General features: G+C 46.8%; 1 protein-coding gene across 1 annotated transcript in view; it reads left to right on the top strand.

Annotated features, from left to right (window-relative positions):
• Window positions 1–2,451: 2,451 nt before the first annotated feature.
• SAP30 (Sin3A associated protein 30) overlaps window positions 2,452–21,015 on the top strand; it is a 38,925-nt gene continuing 20,361 nt past the window's right edge. The window contains exons 1-3 of the mRNA XM_075611366.1: window positions 2,452–2,888; window positions 11,356–11,481; window positions 12,940–13,038. Coding sequence (XP_075467481.1) covers window positions 2,655–2,888; window positions 11,356–11,481; window positions 12,940–13,038 — 459 coding nt within the window. The 5' untranslated portion in view covers window positions 2,452–2,654. The remainder of the gene's footprint in view (window positions 2,889–11,355; window positions 11,482–12,939; window positions 13,039–21,015) is intronic.

Raw genomic sequence — 21,015 nt, 5'->3', positions numbered from 1 at the left:
TTCTCCACTGCTCTCTAATAAATGGAAGATACTGCACTAAGAAATCTGCGAGTAAGAGTCCTACTTGGTAATCTCTGTTGTATGTATGTATGTATCTTTAATTATATATCGCCATTCATGTACATAGCGCTTCACAGCAGTAATACACGTGATAATCATAAATAACACATAATGGGAAGAAGTGATTTCAGACATAAAAGTGACGTTTAGGAAAAGGAGTTCCTGCCCCGAAGATCTTACAATCTAATTGTTAAGCAAGAGGAACGTACAGAGACAGTAGGAGGGTGTTCTGGTAAGTGCATCTGCAAGGGACCAAGGTTTATGTACTGTATGAGGTGTATAGTATCAGCCACGAGCTACCCATATGCTTTGAGAAGGAGGTCTGTTTAAAGATGGGTCTCATAGGTGGATAGAGAGGGTGCTAGTTGTATATTGAAGGGAAGAGCATTTCAGAGGTGTGGGGCATTGTACTGAAAAAACAATCATGATAGGCAGGTTTAGTATGGACAAAAAAATCCTAGCAACATAGGCATGTTCACATTAAAAGTTCTCCTGAGATATGCATGCTCCCAAGCTAACACATATAGCATTTAGTGACTTAGGGCCAGCTCAGACAGAAGGTGATGCGCCGTGCGTGCGCACGTCTGTCGCAATTTCGGGTTGTTCGGTGGGAGTTTTCAAACTGAAAACTACACCGGTGGCAAAGTGCAGCAGTTGCAGTCGCTGCAACATTTTGCCGTCACAACCCGAATTGAAATTTGGTGCTACTGTCAGCCAATAGAGGCGAACCAGCTCCGTGACGTGTCCGTTACACGCCTCCGCCACGCCCCCAAACGCCGCGACCCAACACCTGCAGTTTAAGCAGGGATCGCTTGGCTGCAGGAGCGCGGGAACGTAAGCACGGTCCTGCAGCAGCCTGTCTGAGCAAGCCCTTAAGTGGAAGTGAATTTAAGTCAATATATCCATTATTGCTAGGAGTGGGTAGAATTGCTTTACAACAAGTAAGAAATTGATCAAATGAATGGTTGTTTCTAGATACACACAGCACCCCAAACACAAACAAACACACTGAATACTATCACCCCCAGCATTTTTATGTTGGAAACTGTGGACTTGGTCTGCACTTTACCACCAGGGAGCCAAGCAATTCCAAAGCGGTTTCACTAGAGCTGCTTGTTCTTCTTCTTGCCCCCGATGAAGCAAAACAAGTTTCAAATGATATACTAGTAAACACCTCCTTACTTGTTGTGTCTTCTCTCTCTCCTCTTTATTGTACATTGCACAACGCTTGCTTACTCATTGATAATAACGGGCTGTATTAATTTGACTAAAACCAAGCCTGGTTTTACTGTGGAGAATGAAAACTGTTTACTCTGGAGAAAAGAATTTGGAAATCCCCTCATGTTTCTTGTCTTTGTGCCAGTTCTCATCTACTCAAATAAGTGACTAGTTCAGTCTTATTTAACTGGCAACAGAATAAAAAAAAAGACAGGTTTAGTCTAATTCTTACCCTAAATCTAACATGCCAGCCTAACCCTTGCCCTAACCCTCTCTGAGTCCTAATAATTTTGTACAAAATCATTGCTGGCTAAATAAGGAAGAGAGGAGGTAATAAATAGAGCTGGTTGCCTGGTAAATAGACACTTCCTCCTGCTGACTCTCAGAACCAGAAAAGCAGTCAAAACAATCTGCTAGGCAAGTGCTGCACAGGAGGCAGGTGCAATAAAGGCTGTTAAAATCTCACTTACATTATTAATAATATATTATTAGGATTTGTAATCGAGATCAGATTCGCTGCAGGGTGTGACAACTTTTAACAGGCCAGCATTAGAGTTCTTCATAGATTAAATAATAGCGTACCTTCATATGCATCTTCCTGTAAGTATTCTTCAATTGTACACTTCCAGGGGTACTGTATACAGTTGAAGAAGAAACCTATGCGGTTCATTACACTATAATTTCATCTATGAAGAACTCTACATTTTATATCAAAACTCATTTTTCTCCAGGATCAATACACCAAGTAGAGCTAAGCAAAGCTCCTTACAAATGAGCAGATATGATAAAATTGAAGGGGGAATTAGATGAGCAAATCTGTTTTTGACCTCTGTTAAAACAGAACCCATCATAAAGTGTATTTTGCCCTTTAATGATGCCTCTTGTCAGTGAGATTTGGAGGAAATGACACATACTGTAGCTCTTTATCCTCCATTGAGCTAAATTGTGACAGCATCTCCCCCTCCCCCCCCAAGATGAAAGCAGCAAACATGCTACAGCCTATATCCTCTAGTGTCCAGAACAAGAGGAGAGAGCACAGAGTTAAGTCACAAAAACAGTGTGTGAAGTTTGTTGTTTTCTTTTCTTGCAGTTGGATAGCCAGAGATTGTATGGGGAGTGAAAGGAGGTGTGTGGAAGGAGCAGGGGGAGGAGCCAGTCTAACCTTGCAATGAATCCATTGCAGTGAAACACAAAACACTTTAAACACATGCCCACGCAGCTCAGCATACAGTATGCTACTGCAGACTTTGTTTATATTTATATTATCATTGCACATGTTTAGTAGAGTAGGGCTCTCCTCTCTTCTGCGGTAGAGCTGCATACACACATACACACACAACACAACACACAACACACAAACACTGCATTTGCACAAGATGATGAACGGGTTCCCCTCCGACGAGTTACACCGGGATACAGGGGAGCTCACGTCCCCTGCCGCAGCTGTTGCACCGGTAATGGGAGCAGGTCTGGGTCTCTTCACCGGGCAGCTGTGCTGCCTGCGGGAGGAGGGGGAGAGGTGCAGCCGGCCTGCGGGCAATGCCAGTTTTAGCAAGAGGATCCAGAAAAGCATCTCACAGAAGAAAGTCAAGATTGACTTGGACAAAAGCGTGAGTCTAATTTGCTACCAGTCCCCCCGCCCTTTGCAAGCATATATGTCAAAGTGTCTGGATGCAGGTGACGAGTGATGTAAATCAAACACACACACACACAAATGACTATTGTAGTTGAGTAACTCTGGTGTGAGATTGCATTAAAGTCTATAAAGCCACTGACAATAAAAGTGAATGAGAGGAGTGAGTGTCATTGCTAAAAGTGGCTGCTGAGCATGTACTGGTGCCACTTTGGCTGGTGTGTTGTGATCTGTGACTTTGGAAATGGGTAAACCCTTTTGTGTGAGTGCTGGCTTCTGCTTTCATGTGCTTGCTCTGCAGTGGAGACATGAGACCAGTAGGTAACATCAACAAAGTAGCCAACTCATCCGCATTGCCAGAATACTGTCCTGATCATAGGATCAGCAGCAAACACCGTGTCTTGTCTCCTCTCCCAGACTAGTTTTTCTAGCATGGGGAAGAGTTAATCCACATTAATCCAGAAAAAAAAAGACTCTCTCCCCTTTCTCCTGTTCAACATTACACGAAGTGTGCAAACCTAATCATGCAAAAAAGGTTTTTTTAAGACATTTCCGCGATTTCCTAACCCTACCAGCAAAGGCATTGCAGCCCTTTACACTTACACCAGAGGGGCTGAAACCCGCCGTGTTTCCCTAAAGACATAGAAGCCCTCCGGAAAGGGTTAAATGTGTATAGCTTGTGTTTTTCTGTGGAACAAGCAGGAAACGAGTAACTTTTTGCATGAAATCCATGCAACGTTCGTTATAACAAATAGTAATCACGAACAGCCGCCGCCTTGTTATTGCAACCTACAGACAAAGGGGAAATGCATTAACTGTGGAGTTGTAGATTTCTATGTGCAGCTTTTAGTCTACATTAACTGCAGAAAATATCTATTGTCCTTATAGATGTACCGAAACCTTCCCTTAGCTGCTGCCTTGGTGCATGGCCCATTAATGCATTTTGCTTGGTGTATGACCCAGTAATGCATTTTGCTTTGTGTCTGCAATCACTAATGTAAAAGGATTGTGTGCTGCTGCCTGATTTACAGAGACTGTATATACGAGATCGCAATGGTAGAAACAGAGAGCAAAAAAAAAAAGGCTTCACTTCTGCTAAATACACAGCAACAGTGTGGCGCTTCTCTAAACGGACTTTGCTTTGGTTCCTGGTCGTTGCAATAACTCAAGTGGCAGATCACCCTGCTGCCCCCAGTCTGTGTGCAGCAGACAGATACCATCTGTACAAAGGGGGTCACTTTCCCCCGGCATGTCGTGCTAAACAACAACTAGATGCGTGTTCCTGCATATATATATTTTTGTTGCTGTGGTGTATACACATTTCTCACTCTTCCCTTCGTTTTGAGGGAATGGCCTAAAAAAAAACCTGCTTGCTTCCCCCTGAGCATTGATTCACTGGCGCTGCATAGTAAGCAGTAATGTCAGTGCAAATGCGCTATTGCTTGTTGCAATCACTCTAGTGTCAAGTTGCTTTTTGGGGGGGGGGGGGGGGGGCTTACTCCTTTTCTGAACAAAGTGTATTGGGAGGTTGATATCTGGTAACTTTTTTTAAAATTATTATTACTGAATCTCACGGATAATTGACAGCAGCTTGTGCCTGCAAATGCACTTTGTGTCTGCTCATTGTAAGCTCCCCAGGGTCATGTTCCATTGCGTTTGCTGCAGATCAGACCCGGCCTCGTGTGCTGCACTGAGAGACAAGCAAGGGCAGCTTGTTTATCCAGCACACACAGCCAGCGCCGCCTCCAACATCCTGAGCTGCACACGGCTAAACTACTGAGCGGCGGGGCTGCAAGGGGGACATTATGTCGCCAAACATCCCCGGACTTTTGTACTAATAATAACAATACATCTTGCGAGTGGAGCCAACAGCAGACTTCACAGGGTTGCAAGTTTTCATTTCGTGCAACAATAGCCACTGTATACACTATGTATATATTTTTTGCTTTGTTGCTATCTGTTTGAAATGTGCATTTTTCTTGTGCATCGATTCCTTTGTTGTTACATGGTATAAATGCTCGGAGTGCAAAGTAGAGTAGTGTTGTCTGCAGATTATGGCGATTCGGTCTGTTTTTAGTGCTTCTTCCAAAGCATCATGGGATTTGTAGTCTTGCTGAATGTTGAGGAATTTAACTGCAGAAACCAGTCCTGCTGGAAGCTGCTGGTTTGACATGTCCCACTCCTATGAAGTGTCACTCACTGACCGACAGGATCACTTCATTTTTTTTTATTGTAACGGAGTCTCCTAAAATAAAGATTATAATTGTAATTAATATTAATCCCTTCACTGTCCAAAGGGGCTTAAAAGCAGTGCTAGAGTCCTAAAAAAAAGTACAGGAACTATTTTTCTCCCCATCTTTAGCACAGCAATTACCCCCCCCTGTTTTCAGTTTCATAGTACAATCAAGCACACACACTACAATAATTATTTCAGAATTCCACTTGCTCTCCCCTCCTTTCCTGCTTCTCCCCCCACATGCCCCCCACCCCACACGTTTCTCCCCCACCCCACACGTTTCTCCCCCACCCCACACGTTTCTCCCCCACCCCACACGTTTCTCCCCCACCCCACACGCCCTCCTCTTTTCCTCTCCCCCTCCCTCCTCTTTTCCTCTCCCCCTCCCTCCTCTTTTCCTCTCCCCCTCCCTCCTCTTTTCCTCTCCCCCTCCCTCCTCTTTTCCTCTCCCCCTCCCTCCTCTTTTCCTCTCCCCCTCCCTCCTCTTTTCCTCTCCCCCTCCCTCCTCTTTTCCTCTCCCCCTCCCTCCTCTTTTCCTCTCCCCCTCCCTCCTCTTTTCCTCTCCCCCTCCCTCCTCTTTTCCTCTCCCCCTCCCTCCTCTTTTCCTCTCCCCCTCCCTCCTCTTTTCCTCTCCCCCTCCCTCCTCTTTTCCTCTCCCCCTCCCTCCTCTTTTCCTCTCCCCCCTCCCTCCTCCTTTTCCTCTCCCCCCTCCCTCCTCCTTTTCCTCTCCCCCCTCCCTCCTCCTTTTCCTCTCCCCCTCCCTCCTCTTTTCCTCTCCCCCCTCCCTCCTCTTTTCCTCTCCCCCCTCCCTCCTCTTTTCCTCTCCCCCCTCCCTCCTCTTTTCCTCTCCCCCCTCCCTCCTCTTTTCCTCTCCCCCCTCCCTCCTCCTTTTCCTCTCCCCCCTCCCTCCTCCTTTTCCTCTCCCCCCTCCCTCCTCCTTTTCCTCTCCCCCTCCCTCCTCTTTTCCTCTCCCCCCTCCCTCCTCTTTTCCTCTCCCCCTCCCTCCTCTTTTCCTCTCCCCCTCCCTCCTCTTTTCCTCTCCCCCTCCCTCCTCTTTTCCTCTCCCCCTCCCTCCTCTTTTCCTCTCCCCCCTCCCTCCTCTTTTCCTCTCCCCTCCCTCCTCTTTTCCCCTCCCCCTCCCTCCTCTTTTCCTCTCCCCCTCCCTCCTCTTTTTCCCTCCCCCCTCCCCTCTCCCTCCTCTTTTTCCCCTGCCCCCCTCCCCCGCCGTGCTCTTTTCCCCTCGCCTCTCCCCCCCTCCCTTCTCTTTTCCTCTCCCCCCCTCCCTCCTCTTACTCCCCCCTTCTTTATGCAGTACCATTTTCTTTATATTACACCTACAGATCAAATAACAAACTCCCTGCAGCAGGGACTCACTGTGGCTGTAAAAATGTGCACTATTATTACAAAAAAAAATAAAAAATATTAGTGATATTACATTTTAGATAGACAGACATAAAATATAATTCACTTTTATGACATTCTCCTTTCAAGTGATCAAAAATCCACGTGTCCCCCTGGAAACGTGTTTGAAACTATACTATACTACTGAAGTTTTCCTTTTGTTAAGTATGTATAGTATTTATAACTCTGGGGGAGGGGATAAGGCCTCGGACATGGTCAAAAAGACCGTGCTGAGCCGCACTGAGGGGAAACATTATCCCTATCCGCACGGCTTTAGACGGCGCGTGCGGAGGCGTGTGGAATTTCAGCCGACAAGCCAATTTTAGTTTTCCCGCTGAGGGAAGCGCAGGGCCGGTCACGTGACTGCCAGAAGCCAATGGCAGTCCGTGACGTCGGCGCTGTGACGTGGCGCGCTAGCCCCGCCTCTCGCCCGCCTCCCACTTGGCACACAAGTGCGCTCGCTGACGCTCATGCAGGGACACGAAAAAGCTCCTGCTTGAGCAGGAGAGCATGAGCATCAGCGCTGCTCAGCGCTCTTCCCTGCACCATCTCCGCGTCCTTAGAGGATTAAGACATTTTAGCGTTGCAGGAGCCTGCAATGCTTTGACATCTCTTCCAAGATAGAGTTCACTGCCTCGTCATACTGAACAGTTGTCTGTGTCCCGGCACTTCTGCTACCTACCTGCACGGTGACACTGACCAGTGGGAACATTGACCTGTTTTACCACATTGATTATACCACATTGGTTAACTCCCTTGGCAGTGGCAGGAATGGCTGTTTATTAGCAATGTTCCCTTTTGTAATGTGATTTAAGTGGATGGTTTTCTTACAAAGTCGTTTAATGTATTTTAATCTATCAGAAACAAGTCCTGCTCATTGTCAGTGCTTGCCCTTACGGTTATGGTCACGGGAGACCAGAACTTAACACCAGACAGGACAAATCATCTAAGAATATTTTTGGCTGGAGCCAGCAAACACAACACAAATCACAATCGGAGCTTACACTCACCAAAACAGGGGAACCAGGGGGGGAATCCTAGGTGCCAGGCGTCACTTCCAAGGCTTACCCGGGGCTTGCTTCCACTCCTGTGGGGGTAGAGACTGTCCAGACCTCTCTGGTGCAACATGCAGCTGAGCACTTTCAAAATCCCCCCCCTGAAAAGTCCTGCTCTCTGCTTCTCCGGCAACTCACAGTCCCTCAGCACAGGAACACTTTTAAATCTCCCACTCGGATAGGATCCCAGCCACGTTTTCAGGTGTCTCCGGCACAGCCTTGGAGCTCACCGCTTAATCCACCCCCACGTGAAGATCAGAATTAGATCTGGAACTCTGACCGGGTTCCCCTTACAGGGATTCCCCACTGCCATAGGAAATCATGGTAGACGGGGCCGTGACCAATAACTGCGCGGATACTGCACAGGAACCAATATTAATTATTTATTGGTTTATAAAGTGTTTTACCATGAATTGGCCCATCAGGGCTCGATGCGGGGTGTAGGCAAGTAAAAGGGCAGGGAGGGAAATATGAATGGGCTAATGGGAGCAGCACCTACCAGCAGGAGCTCGGCAATGGCTTCCCCGGCCAGCAGGATATCCCCCGCTGGGCTTGGCTGTCTGGGAGGGTGATCTGATCTGGTGAGTGTCTGGGTGGTATGATGCATCTTCCACATCCTAATGAGGGGCTTCACTTTGCTGAGAGGGATAATCAGCGCCTCACAACACGTCAGAGGACTATTACCTATATGTTTGTGGTTTGGCTTTGTGTCTATTAAATAATTACATTTTACCCGCCTCCAGCCCAGCTTTTTGCAGTGCTCAAACCCTACCTTTCTTTCGCTATCTTTACCCATTGGGATTGAGGCACGCCATCAGGACGAACGAATATTGCGGTCGTGAGTATACTTCACTGACCTTTTCCAGCTGTATCTTATACCAGTAGCCAGTGTGGTTCATCACCAGCTGGGTCACGCAACATGGAGCAGGGGAATAAGACAGAGGAACTCCGCGGAGGAACGCTGTAGGCACGGGATCTGCTGAGGTGTTCTGCACCAGCTAAGATTTCCCTTCCATCAGTGGGCTCCGTACGGGTATCAGGTAACAGAGAATTTCAGTTGTACCACACAACACGGACTATTCTTAGGATGTATGCAGCGTGATTATCACATATGGTCTGTTCCGTTCAAAACCTGCTTATTTGGGGATATCTATCTGATACTCACGGACACTTTGCAGGACATTAGAAGCACCCTCTCAGGATTCACTTCCTACCCCATATGTAATCAGCACCGTTGACATTTTCTTGTGTCCTTCTCCTACTCTGTGCCTCTCAACCACTTTATCGCTGACTTGTTTCGAAAGCTCCATGGTCTTGATGGTTGCTTTGTTGGATCACTATGTGAGTGGCAGCTTGAAAGTCTTTATATATGAAGGATAGCCTTCGGCCGCTACCTTTTCCTTTGGTTCCTAACAGTATATGTCCTGCTAGGGACAGGCACTGGAGGGGTTAAGTCCTCATGAAGGCCTAGTGTGCTATTGCAGCCTTGGATACACTTACTGTATCCAAGGGCGGGCCTAGCAACAACCTGAAAGTGTCAGCCTGGGGGAGGATACTGGCTGTGTCACATGCAGGTTATGTGATGCCTGTCAGTATCAGACCTGCCCTGTTATGGGGAAGGGTTACAAGCCCAAACCCACAGGATATATACTGTCGCTCTCCCAGAAGTCTGTATGTGTCTCTTTCCTCCCCTGTGGAGTGGACAACAACTACCCTGTTACCTGAGTGAAATTATCTACAAGTTAAACCACTTTGAAATCACACAGACTAGAACCATTTCACTAATTTTGTGACCTTTCAAACTATTAATTTGCACCTGAGCTGATTAAGGCCTTGGACATGGTCAAAAAGACCATGCTGAACCGCGCCAAGGGGAAACATTATCCCTATCAGCACGGCTTTAGACGGCGCTTACGCAAGCGTGCGGAATTGCAGCCGACAGAGAAAATTACATTTTCCCGCTGAGGGAAGCGCAGGGCCGGTCACGTGACTGCCAAAAGCCAATGGCAGTCCGTGACGTGGCACGCTAGCCCCGCCTCCAGCCCCGCCGCCCGCCTCCCACCCGGCACACAAGCGCGCTCGCTGACGCTCATGCAGGGACATGAAAAAGCTCCTGCTTGAGCAGGAGAGCATGAGCGTCAGCGCTGCTCAGCGCTCCTCCCTGCACCATATCCGAGGCCTTAGGCTACGGTAGCCATGGGGTTGAATACTTATGGAACTGAGATGAATCTGTTTTTCTCTGTAAATCTTACTTCTTTATATCCATTATGAAAACAACTAAAGAAATGGCTCAACGCTCATTATATCCATTATGCATTTTCTAACTTTATAAACTTTGGAGTCATTTTTGTGGATTCTACATGTAAAGTCAAATTTGAAAGCGAAGTACACTCGGGTGCCAATAGCATGTGAGCAATGTGCAGGGGGTGTGAAAACGTCTTCACACCACTGTATGTGTAACTGGGTTACCCTCAGTATAACTGAAGTGGTCATGCAATTGGGGACACTTTCATTAATGCTACAATCAAGAGCACTGCAAATGGCTTTTTTGAGGAACATTCGGCTGTTTGATTATTCCAATAGATAAGAGGGAAGACGTGTTACAACTGTGATGTTACTTATTACAACTAATTTACTGCTTGTAATGCTTGTAATATTCTGCAAGTATATTTCAATAAAGTCTCTGTACTGTATCTATGTATATCTTTATTTATATAGCACCATTAATGTATATAGCGCTTCACAGCAGTAATACACGTGACATAATAATGTAAATAACAACAAATAATACACAATGGGAATAAGCGCTTCAGACATAAAAGTAACATTAGGAAATTGAGTCCCTGCCCCAGAGTTTATAGCAGTGATGTTACTTATTACAACCAATTTGCTCCTTGTAACGCAAACGTATTCTGCTAGTATATTTCAATAGTCGCCTCATAACAAGACTGAATGGTTTTTATGTGCCTCATACAGTATTAATATTGCTGCAACGGGGGGGGGGGGAGGCGGGGGTTTAACTAGTCAACTAGTTAACTGTTTAACTAGTGTTCTTAGTCAATAGGATACTCCAAGATAAAGAATACAAATATGCAAAAAAACAAAGTGTGTTGTATCCCATAACTTTTTTAACGATTTTAACAACCGATTTTTGTATGTCACCTTTGAAACTTTTTGTTTTGCTATATTTCTCCTTTTTTTTTTTATGAACAATAATTCTTAAAATGTTGTTTTTGTTTCATAGGGATCATAAGAATGGCTGTTGTTTTGCTGTTGATGAAAGTACTGTAGTAGTTTTTGCTGCGGAGTTCACATGCTACTGATTTTAGTACAATAGGTAGAATAGGCAACACTTCAGTGCGCATGAAAAATGATGTTTATTAGAACAATGTTTCAGCCTTGGTGCCACCCTATATAAAGGCGATAAACCTCACTCTGTTTAGCACATTGCTGAGCATTACTTTGTGATGATATATGTATATCACCTGTTCCCTATTTTGTCCAAACTGAGGCAGTACATACAACATTATCACATGAAATAATCACAAAAGCATGTGTTAAAAATAGTGCTGATCATTTGTATTCATTGTGCATCAGTACAGAATAAAATGGGACTACATTGAAGATACTTGAAAATAATCCAGTGTTTAACTAGCTTTTGTGTCTTCGGGAAAACATTTTAATTGTTGCTAATTTCCTGTGTGATCTTATTGCTCATCTCACAACAGATCATTTTCCCCCCCTTTATTTAGGCAAGACATCTTTACATTTGTGAATTCCACAAGAACTTAATTCAGAGTGTTAGAAACAGAAGAAAAAGGAAAGGCAGTGATGATGACGAAGCTGACTCCCCAGTTCATGATACTGAAACACCGGAGGTACTGCTGTCTGCTGTACATTTTTATAGGAAACAGGGCACTTTACGGTGTCAAATGCAATTATCACTTAAAATCCACTTCTAGCCTGTGCTTGGGTCTTCTTCTAAAAGATTTTGCATTTCCAGGAAAAGAGAAAAAAAAAAAGCTAGTTTCATTGCAGCTTACTTTTTCACATCTGCATAATAAACTGTTTAAAAATAATAGGTCTCTGCCAGGTAACCATTCTTAGCTCCTTCAGTGCTGTATTGTTCCCTGTGGCATGGAATAGAATAATTAGAACAAAATCATTTGTACATATTTTCAATTGACATCAAATGGCGCAAAAATAAATACTAGTGGATATACAATTATAATATTTAATACTATTTTCGTTTAGGTTTGGAAACGGGTAGTTTAAAAAGGAACCAGTGGGCTGCAATCATTCTAAAAATCCTCCCCTTCTGCACACATAAGAATAGTGTTTTTCAACAGGGGTGCCCTGGGCATCCCTAAAGGGTTCCCTGCAATTTTTAGGTCATTTGATAATGATACCAAATACTGAAGAGTTTTACAATGCATCTGATCTCAGAAGCGCTATTAAGAGAAGAATGGGGTTCCTTACAATGCATCTGATCTGATATGCGCTACTAGAGAGGGTTGGGATTCCTTACAATGCATCTGATCTCATATGCGCTATTAGAGAGGGTTGGGGTTCCTTACAATGCATCTGATCTCATATGCGCTATTAGAGAGAGTTGGGGTTCCTTACAATGCATCTGATCTCCTATGCGCTATTAGAGAGGGTTGGGGTTCCTTACAATGCATCTGATCTCATATGCGCTATTAGAGAGGGTTGGGGTTCCTTACAATGCATCTGATCTCATATGCGCTATTAGAGAGAGTTGGGGTTCCTTACAATGCATCTGATCTCCTATGCGCTATTAGAGAGGGTTGGGGTTCCTTACAATGCATCTGATCTCATATGCGCTATTAGAGAGGGTTGGGGTTCCTTACCATGCATCTGATCTCAGATGCGCTGTTAGAGAGGGTTCAGGTTCTTCAGAAATTCACAGTATAATTATAGGGTTCCTTACCCCAAAAAAGGTTAACCCTCCCTTCCCCCCAGTGTATTAGAATAAAACATGCTGAGTGGCTTCCAACAGTATTCAGACTAATAAAGTGTGAATTTGCTAGTCGTAGATCTGTCCCAAGGGCCCATTTTCAGGAGCCTGAAACGATGCAAAGACTGAAGTATATAGTAAATACAGCAACCCAAATACTTTTCATCTTATTTAAAAGAAACAAAAGTCCATTGCTGTGCAAAAAAACATAAAGTTGTTTTGCAGATAATTTCAGCACGAAAGAGCTTTTTGATGGTATCCCGAAGGCAATAAAAATATTCAGCACAGTTGTTTCGATTTTAGAAGCACTCGTTAAAAGAACTATTTTTCTCAAAAATAATTTCATGACATTTCCCAGGTGGACCTGTTCCAGTTGCAAGTAAACACACTAAGGAGATATAAGAGACATTTCAAACTACAAGCAAGGCCAGGGCTGAATAAAGCACAGCTTGTTGAAGTAAGTATAAAAGAATATGTCCACGAACACTTTAAAGTTAACTTTAAAGGAGCAGTTACCTCTCAGCACTTCCCCCCTCCCCCTGTTTCTTGGGATAGGGAGCAGGGGTCCCCAGCGCTGAACTGTGTTAGTCTCATCTTTGTGACCTCTGTTCCCGAGATACATACCGGGAAATTTGCCACCGGTATTTCCTTCTATTTGTGGAAGACGTTGTAACTTCCTATTAGCCCGTGGGAGATTTAAATCTCCATTTCGCTTCCCCTGGAGAGGACGGGACTGGTGCTACCTTCAGCAGGAAGTATTCGGGGACAATGGGGTCCCTTGTTTCAGCTCTAGGGCCCCCCTCTCTCTCGCTCTCTCATATCCCCTCCTCTCTCATTCCCCCCCTCTCTCTCTCATTCCCCCCTCTCTCTCATTCCCCCCCTCTCTCATCCCCCTCTCTCCCTCTCTCTCCCTCTCTCATCTCTATCTCAGTCCACCCTCTCCCTCTCTTGTTCTCTCTCTCGCTGTCCCTCACTGCTCTCACTCTCTCACCCCCCCCTTGCTCTCTCTCATTTCCCTCTTTCTCTCATTCTCCCCCACCCCCCCTCTTTCTCACTCCCCCTCTATCACTTGGGTTCAGCCCGCCGGGCCTCTTCCAGGTTCACACTGCAGGGCCCGGGAAACTTGTCCCAGTGTCCCCCGTGTCCCTGATTACCGGTAACGGAATATCTCCTCACCCAGTAGTTGCTTTATCACAATTTTACGTTTTTGCTGGTCCTTTTTGACACCATTTCTATGCACTGCCTCCTTATTAATGTAAAAGAAGTAGAAATATCACTAATATCTTGATATAGGCTGGAAATGATGCACAGTCCTGGTTTTATTTAGTGATTTAACACAGCTTAGTGAATCTGGGCCTTCTAGCCGAACACAAATTGAAAATGTAAAATATGTTGCCACTATGCAAATGTACACTTGTATAGTTGGAAATACTCTATATTAAAAACACTTGCCTCATGCTTGCAGCAAAGTTTGCTCTTTCCCTGTAGGTATAGCTTTCATGTCTCCGGCTGCAGAGGACAAGTTTTATTGCAGTAGTATTATTATTCACAGATTGGCTCCATGGATTTTACTAGGCTCATATAGTATATGTTAGGCTGTTGAATCAGTGTTTTAATTAGCCAAACTGCACAGGGAGTAGGGCTTAAACAAGAGCAAATGTGAATTTATCTTGTGGAAGATGAAGCCATTACGTAGGGCTAAGTGGAGAATACTGCCAAGCCTGCTGTTATAAATCCTGATCAGTATGGTTATATATCACCGCCCTGTCCTCCACAAAATATGAAGCACACCTCCCTCCTGGAACAAATGTCATGGTGTCTCACGGTGGAATGGAAGTAACTGAAAGTCTGCAGCAACCAAACTGGGCCTGTTACATCGTCTAAATATGATTTGTAGACATTAACGTGTCCTGAGACCAATCTCCTGCTCCAAAAGAAATGTCTCTTTAAGTTATGCACAAGATCATTTTTCATATACCATAAAAGCAGCATTGCGGGGTCCTATCACTGCCATAAAAGCAGCATTGCGGGGTCCTATCACTGCCATAAAAGCAGCATTGCGGGGTCCTATCACTGCCATAAAAGCAGCATTGCGGGGTCCTATCACTGCCATAAAAGCAGCATTGCGGGGTCTTATCACTGCCATAAAAGCAGCATTGCGGGGTCTTATCACTGCCATAAAAGCAGCATTGCGGGGACCTATCACTGCCATAAAAGCAGCATTGCGGGGACCTATCACTGCCATAAAAGCAGCATTGCGGGGTCCTATCACTACCATAAAAGCAGCATTGCGGGGACCTATCACTGCCATAAAAGCAGCATTGCGGGGTCCTATCACTGCCATAAAAGCAGCATTGCGGGGACCTATCACTGCCATAAAAGCAGCATTGCGGGGTCCTATCACTGCCATAAAAGCAGCATTGCGGGGACCTATCACTGCCATAAAAGCAGCATTGCGGGGACCTATCACTGCCATAAAAGCAGCATTGCGGGGTCCTATCACTGCCATAAAAGCAGCATTGCGGGGACCTATCACTGCCATAAAAGCAGCATTGCAGGGTCCTATCACTGCCATAAAAGCAGCATTGCGGGGACCTATCACTGCCATAAAAGCAGCATTGCGGGGTCCTATCACTGCCATAAAAGCAGCATTGCGGGGTCCTATCACTGCCATAAAAGCAGCATTGCGGGGACCTATCACTGCCATAAAAGCAGCATTGCGGGGTCTTATCACTGCCATAAAAGCAGCATTGCGGGGTCCTATCACTACCATAAAAGCAGCATTGCGGGGACCTATCACTGCCATAAAAGCAGCATTGCGGGGACCTATCACTACCATAAAAGCAGCATTGCGGGGACCTATCACTGCCATAAAAGCAGCATTGCGGGGTCCTATCACTGCCATAAAAGCAGCATTGCGGGGTCCTATCACTACCATAAAAGCAGCATTGCGGGGTCCTATCACTGCCATAAAAGCAGCATTGCGGGGTCTTATCACTACCATAAAGCAGCATTGCGGGGACCTATCACTGCCATAAAAGCAGCATTGCGGGGTCCTATCACTGCCATAAAAGCAGCATTGCGGGGTCTTATCACTGCCATAAAAGCAGCATTGCGGGGTCCTATCACTGCTATAAAAGCAGCATTGCGGGGACCTATCACTGCCATAAAAGCAGCATTGCGGGGACCTATCACTGCCATAAAAGCAGCATTGCGGGGTCCTATCACTGCCATAAAAGCAGCATTGCGGGGTCCTATCACTACCATAAAAGCAGCATTGCGGGGTCCTATCACTGCCATAAAAGCAGCATTGCGGGGTCCTATCACTACCATAAAAGCAGCATTGCGGGGACCTATCACTGCCATAAAAGCAGCATTGCGGGGACCTATCACTGCCATAAAAGCAGCATTGCGGGGTCCTATCACTGCCATAAAAGCAGCATTGCGGGGTCCTATCACTGCCATAAAAGCAGCATTGCGAGGACCTATCACTGCCATAAAAGCAGCATTGCGGGGTCCTATCACTGCCATAAAAGCAGCATTGCGGGGTCCTATCACTGCCATAAAAGCAGCATTGCGGGTCCTATCACTGCCATAAAAGCAGCATTGCGGGGACCTATCACTGCCATAAAAGCAGCATTGCGGGGACCTATCACTGCCATAAAAGCAGCATTGCGGGGACCTATCACTGCCATAAAAGCAGCATTGCAGGGTCCTATCACTACCATAAAAGCAGCATTGCGGGGTCCTATCACTGCCATAAAAGCAGCATTGCGGGGACCTATCACTGCCATAAAAGCAGCATTGCGGGGTCCTATCACTGCCATAAAAGCAGCATTGTGGGGACCTATCACTGCCATAAAAGCAGCATTGCGGGGTCCTATCACTACCATAAAAGCAGCATTGTGGGGACCTATCACTGCCATAAAAGCAGCATTGCAGGGTCCTATCACTGCCATAAAAGCAGCATTGCGGGGTCCTATCACTGCCATAAAAGCAGCATTGCGGGGACCTATCACTGCCATAAAAGCAGCATTGCGGGGTCCTATCACTGCCATAAAAGCAGCATTGCGGGTCCTATCACTGCCATAAAAGCAGCATTGCGGGGACCTATCACTGCCATAAAAGCAGCATTGCGGGGTCCTATCACTGCCATAAAAGCAGCATTGCGGGTCCTATCACTGCCATAAAAGCAGCATTGCGGGGACCTATCACTGCCATAAAAGCAGCATTGCGGGGTCCTATCACTGCCATAAAAGCAGCATTGCGGGGTCTTATCACTGCCATAAAAGCAGCATTGCGGGGTCCTATCACTGCCATAAAAGCAGCATTGCGGGGTCCTATCACTGCCATAAAAGCAGCATTGCGGGGTCCTATCACTGCCATAAAAGCAGCATTGCGGGGACCTATCACTGCCATAAAAGCAGCATTGCGAGGACCTATCACTGCCATAAAAGCAGCATTGCGGGGTCCTATCACTGCCATAAAAGCAGCATTGCGGGGACCTATCACTGCCATAAAAGCAGCATTGCGGGGTCCTATCACTGCCATAAAAGCAGCATTGCGGGTCCTATCACTGCCATAAAAGCAGCATTGCGGGGACCTATCACTGCCATAAAAGCAGCATTGCGGGGTCCTATCACTGCCATAAAAGCAGCATTGCGGGGTCTTATCACTGCCATAAAAGCAGCATTGCGGGGTCCTATCACTGCCATAAAAGCAGCATTGCGGGGTCCTATCACTGCCATAAAAGCAGCATTGCGGGGTCCTATCACTGCCATAAAAGCAGCATTGCGGGGACCTATCACTGCCATAAAAGCAGCATTGCGGGGTCCTATCACTGCCATAAAAGCAGCATTGCGGGGTCTTATCACTGCCATAAAAGCAGCATTGCGGGGTCCTATCACTGCCATAAAAGCAGCATTGCGGGGACCTATCACTGCCATAAAAGCAGCATTGCGGGGTCCTATCACTGCCATAAAAGCAGCATTGCGGGGACCTATCACTGCCATAAAAGCAGCATTGCGGGGTCCTATCACTGCCATAAAAGCAGCATTGCGGGGTCCTATCACTGCCATAAAAGCAGCATTGCGGGGACCTATCACTGCCATAAAAGCAGCATTGCGGGGTCCTATCACTGCCATAAAAGCAGCATTGCGGGGACCTATCACTGCCATAAAAGCAGCATTGCGGGGTCCTATCACTGCCATAAAAGCAGCATTGCGGGTCCTATCACTGCCATAAAAGCAGCATTGCGGGGACCTATCACTGCCATAAAAGCAGCATTGCGGGGTCCTATCACTGCCATAAAAGCAGCATTGCGGGGTCTTATCACTGCCATAAAAGCAGAATTGCGGGGTCCTATCACTGCCATAAAAGCAGCATTGCGGGGTCCTATCACTGCCATAAAAGCAGCATTGCGGGGTCCTATCACTGCCATAAAAGCAGCATTGCGGGGACCTATCACTGCCATAAAAGCAGCATTGCGGGGTCCTATCACTGCCATAAAAGCAGCATTGCGGGGTCTTATCACTGCCATAAAAGCAGCATTGCGGGGTCCTATCACTGCCATAAAAGCAGCATTGCGGGGACCTATCACTGCCATAAAAGCAGCATTGCGGGGTCCTATCACTGCCATAAAAGCAGCATTGCGGGGACCTATCACTGCCATAAAAGCAGCATTGCGGGGTCCTATCACTGCCATAAAAGCAGCATTGCGGGGTCCTATCACTGCCATAAAAGCAGCATTGCGGGGACCTATCACTGCCATAAAAGCAGCATTGCGGGGTCCTATCACTGCCATAAAAGCAGCATTGCGGGGACCTATCACTGCCATAAAAGCAGCATTGCGGGGACCTATCACTGCCATAAAAGCAGCATTGCGGGGACCTATCACTGCCATAAAAGCAGCATTGCAGGGACCTATCACTGCCATAAAAGCAGCATTGCAGGGACCTATCACTGCCATAAAAGCAGCATTGCGGGGACCTATCACTGCCATAAAAGCAGCATTGCGGGGACCTATCACTGCCATAAAAGCAGCATTGCGGGTCCTATCACTGCCATAAAAGCAGCATTGCGGGGTCCTATCACTGCCATAAAAGCAGCATTGCGGGGACCTATCACTGCTATAAAAGCAGCATTGCGGGGTCCTATCACTGCCATAAAAGCAGCATTGCGGGGTCCTATCACTGCCATAAAAGCAGCATTGCGGGGTCCTATCACTGCCATAAAAGCAGCATTGCGGGTCCTATCACTGCCATAAAAGCAGCATTGCGGGGACCTATCACTGCCATAAAAGCAGCATTGCGGGGTCCTATCACTGCCATACAAGCAGCATTGCGGGGTCCTATCACTGCCATAAAAGCAGCATTGCGGGGTCCTATCACTACCATAAAAGCAGCATTGCGGGGACCTATCACTGCCATAAAAGCAGCATTGCAGGGACCTATCACTGCCATAAAAGCAGCATTGCGGGGACCTATCACTGCCATAAAAGCAGCATTGCAGGGACCTATCACTGCCATAAAAGCAGCATTGCGGGGACCTATCACTGCCATAAAAGCAGCATTGCGGGGTCCTATCACTACCATAAAAGCAGCATTGCGGGGACCTATCACTGCCATAAAAGCAGCATTGCAGGGTCCTATCACTGCCATAAAAGCAGCATTGCGGGGTCCTATCACTGCCATAAAAGCAGCATTGCGGGGTCCTATCACTGCCATAAAAGCAGCATTGCGGGTCCTATCACTGCCATAAAAGCAGCATTGCGGGGACCTATCACTGCCATAAAAGCAGCATTGCGGGGACCTATCACTGCCATAAAAGCAGCATTGCGGGGACCTATCACTGCCATAAAAGCAGCATTGCGGGGACCTATCACTGCCATAAAAGCAGCATTGCGGGGTCCTATCACTGCCATAAAAGCAGCATTGCAGGGACCTATCACTGCCATAAAAGCAGCATTGCGGGGTCCTATCACTGCCATAAAAGCAGCATTGCGGGGTCTTATCACTGCCATAAAAGCAGCATTGCGGGGTCCTATCACTGCCATAAAAGCAGCATTGCGGGGTCCTATCACTGCCATAAAAGCAGCATTGCGGGGTCCTATCACTGCCATAAAAGCAGCATTGCGGGGTCCTATCACTGCCATAAAAGCAGCATTGCAGGGTCCTATCACTGCCATAAAAGCAGCATTGCAGGGACCTATCACTACCATAAAAGCAGCATTGCGGGGACCTATCACTGCCATAAAAGCAGCATTGCGGGGACCTATCACTACCATAAAAGCAGCATTGCGGGGACCTATCACTGCCATAAAAGCAGCATTGCGGGGTCTTATCACTGCCATAAAAGCAGCATTGCGGGGTCCTATCACTGCCATAAAAGCAGCATTGCGGGGTCTTATCACTGCCATAAAAGCAGCATTGCGGGGTCCTATCACTGCCATAAAAGCAGCATTGCGGGGTCCTATCACTACCATAAAAGCAGCATTGCGGGGACCTATCACTGCCATAAAAGCAGCATTGCGGGGTCCTATCACTGCCATAAAAGCAGCATTGCGGGGACCTATCACTGCCATAAAAGCAGCATTGCGGGTCCTATCACTGCCATAAAAGCAGCATTGCGGGGTCCTATCACTGCCATAAAAGCAGCATTGCGGGGTCCTATCACTACCATAAAAGCAGCATTGCGGGGTCCTATCACTGCCATAAAAGCAGCATTGCGGGGACCTATCACTGCCATAAAAGCAGCATTGCGGGGTCCTATCACTGCCATAAAAGCAGCATTGCGGGGTCCTATCACTGCCATAAAAGCAGCATTGCGGGGACCTATCACTGCCATAAAAGCAGCATTGCGGTGACCTATCACTGCCATAAAAGCAGCATTGCGGGGTCCTATCACTGCCATAAAAGCAGCATTGCGGGGTCCTATCACTGCCATAAAAGCAGCATTGCGGGGACCTATCACTGCCATAAAAGCAGCATTGCGGGGTCCTATCACTACCATAAAAGCAGCATTGCGGGGTCCTATCACTGCCATAAAAGCAGCATTGCGGGGACCTATCACTGCCATAAAAGCAGCATTGCGGGGTCCTATCACTGCCATAAAAGCAGCATTGCGGGGTCCTATCACTGCCATAAAAGCAGCATTGCGGGGTCCTATCACTGCCATAAAAGCAGCATTGCGGGGACCTATCACTGCCATAAAAGCAGCATTGCGGTGACCTATCACTGCCATAAAAGCAGCATTGCGGGGTCCTATCACTGCCATAAAAGCAGCATTGCGGGTCCTATCACTGCCATAAAAGCAGCATTGCGGGGACCTATCACTGCCATAAAAGCAGCATTGCAGGGACCTATCACTACCATAAAAGCAGCATTGCGGGGACCTATCACTGCCATAAAAGCAGCATTGCGGGGACCTATCACTA

Source organism: Ascaphus truei, chromosome 1, assembly GCF_040206685.1.
Source record: "Ascaphus truei isolate aAscTru1 chromosome 1, aAscTru1.hap1, whole genome shotgun sequence".
In the NCBI taxonomy this organism is placed as follows: Eukaryota; Metazoa; Chordata; class Amphibia; order Anura; family Ascaphidae; genus Ascaphus; species Ascaphus truei.
This window is presented reverse-complemented; position numbering and strand designations above follow the sequence as displayed.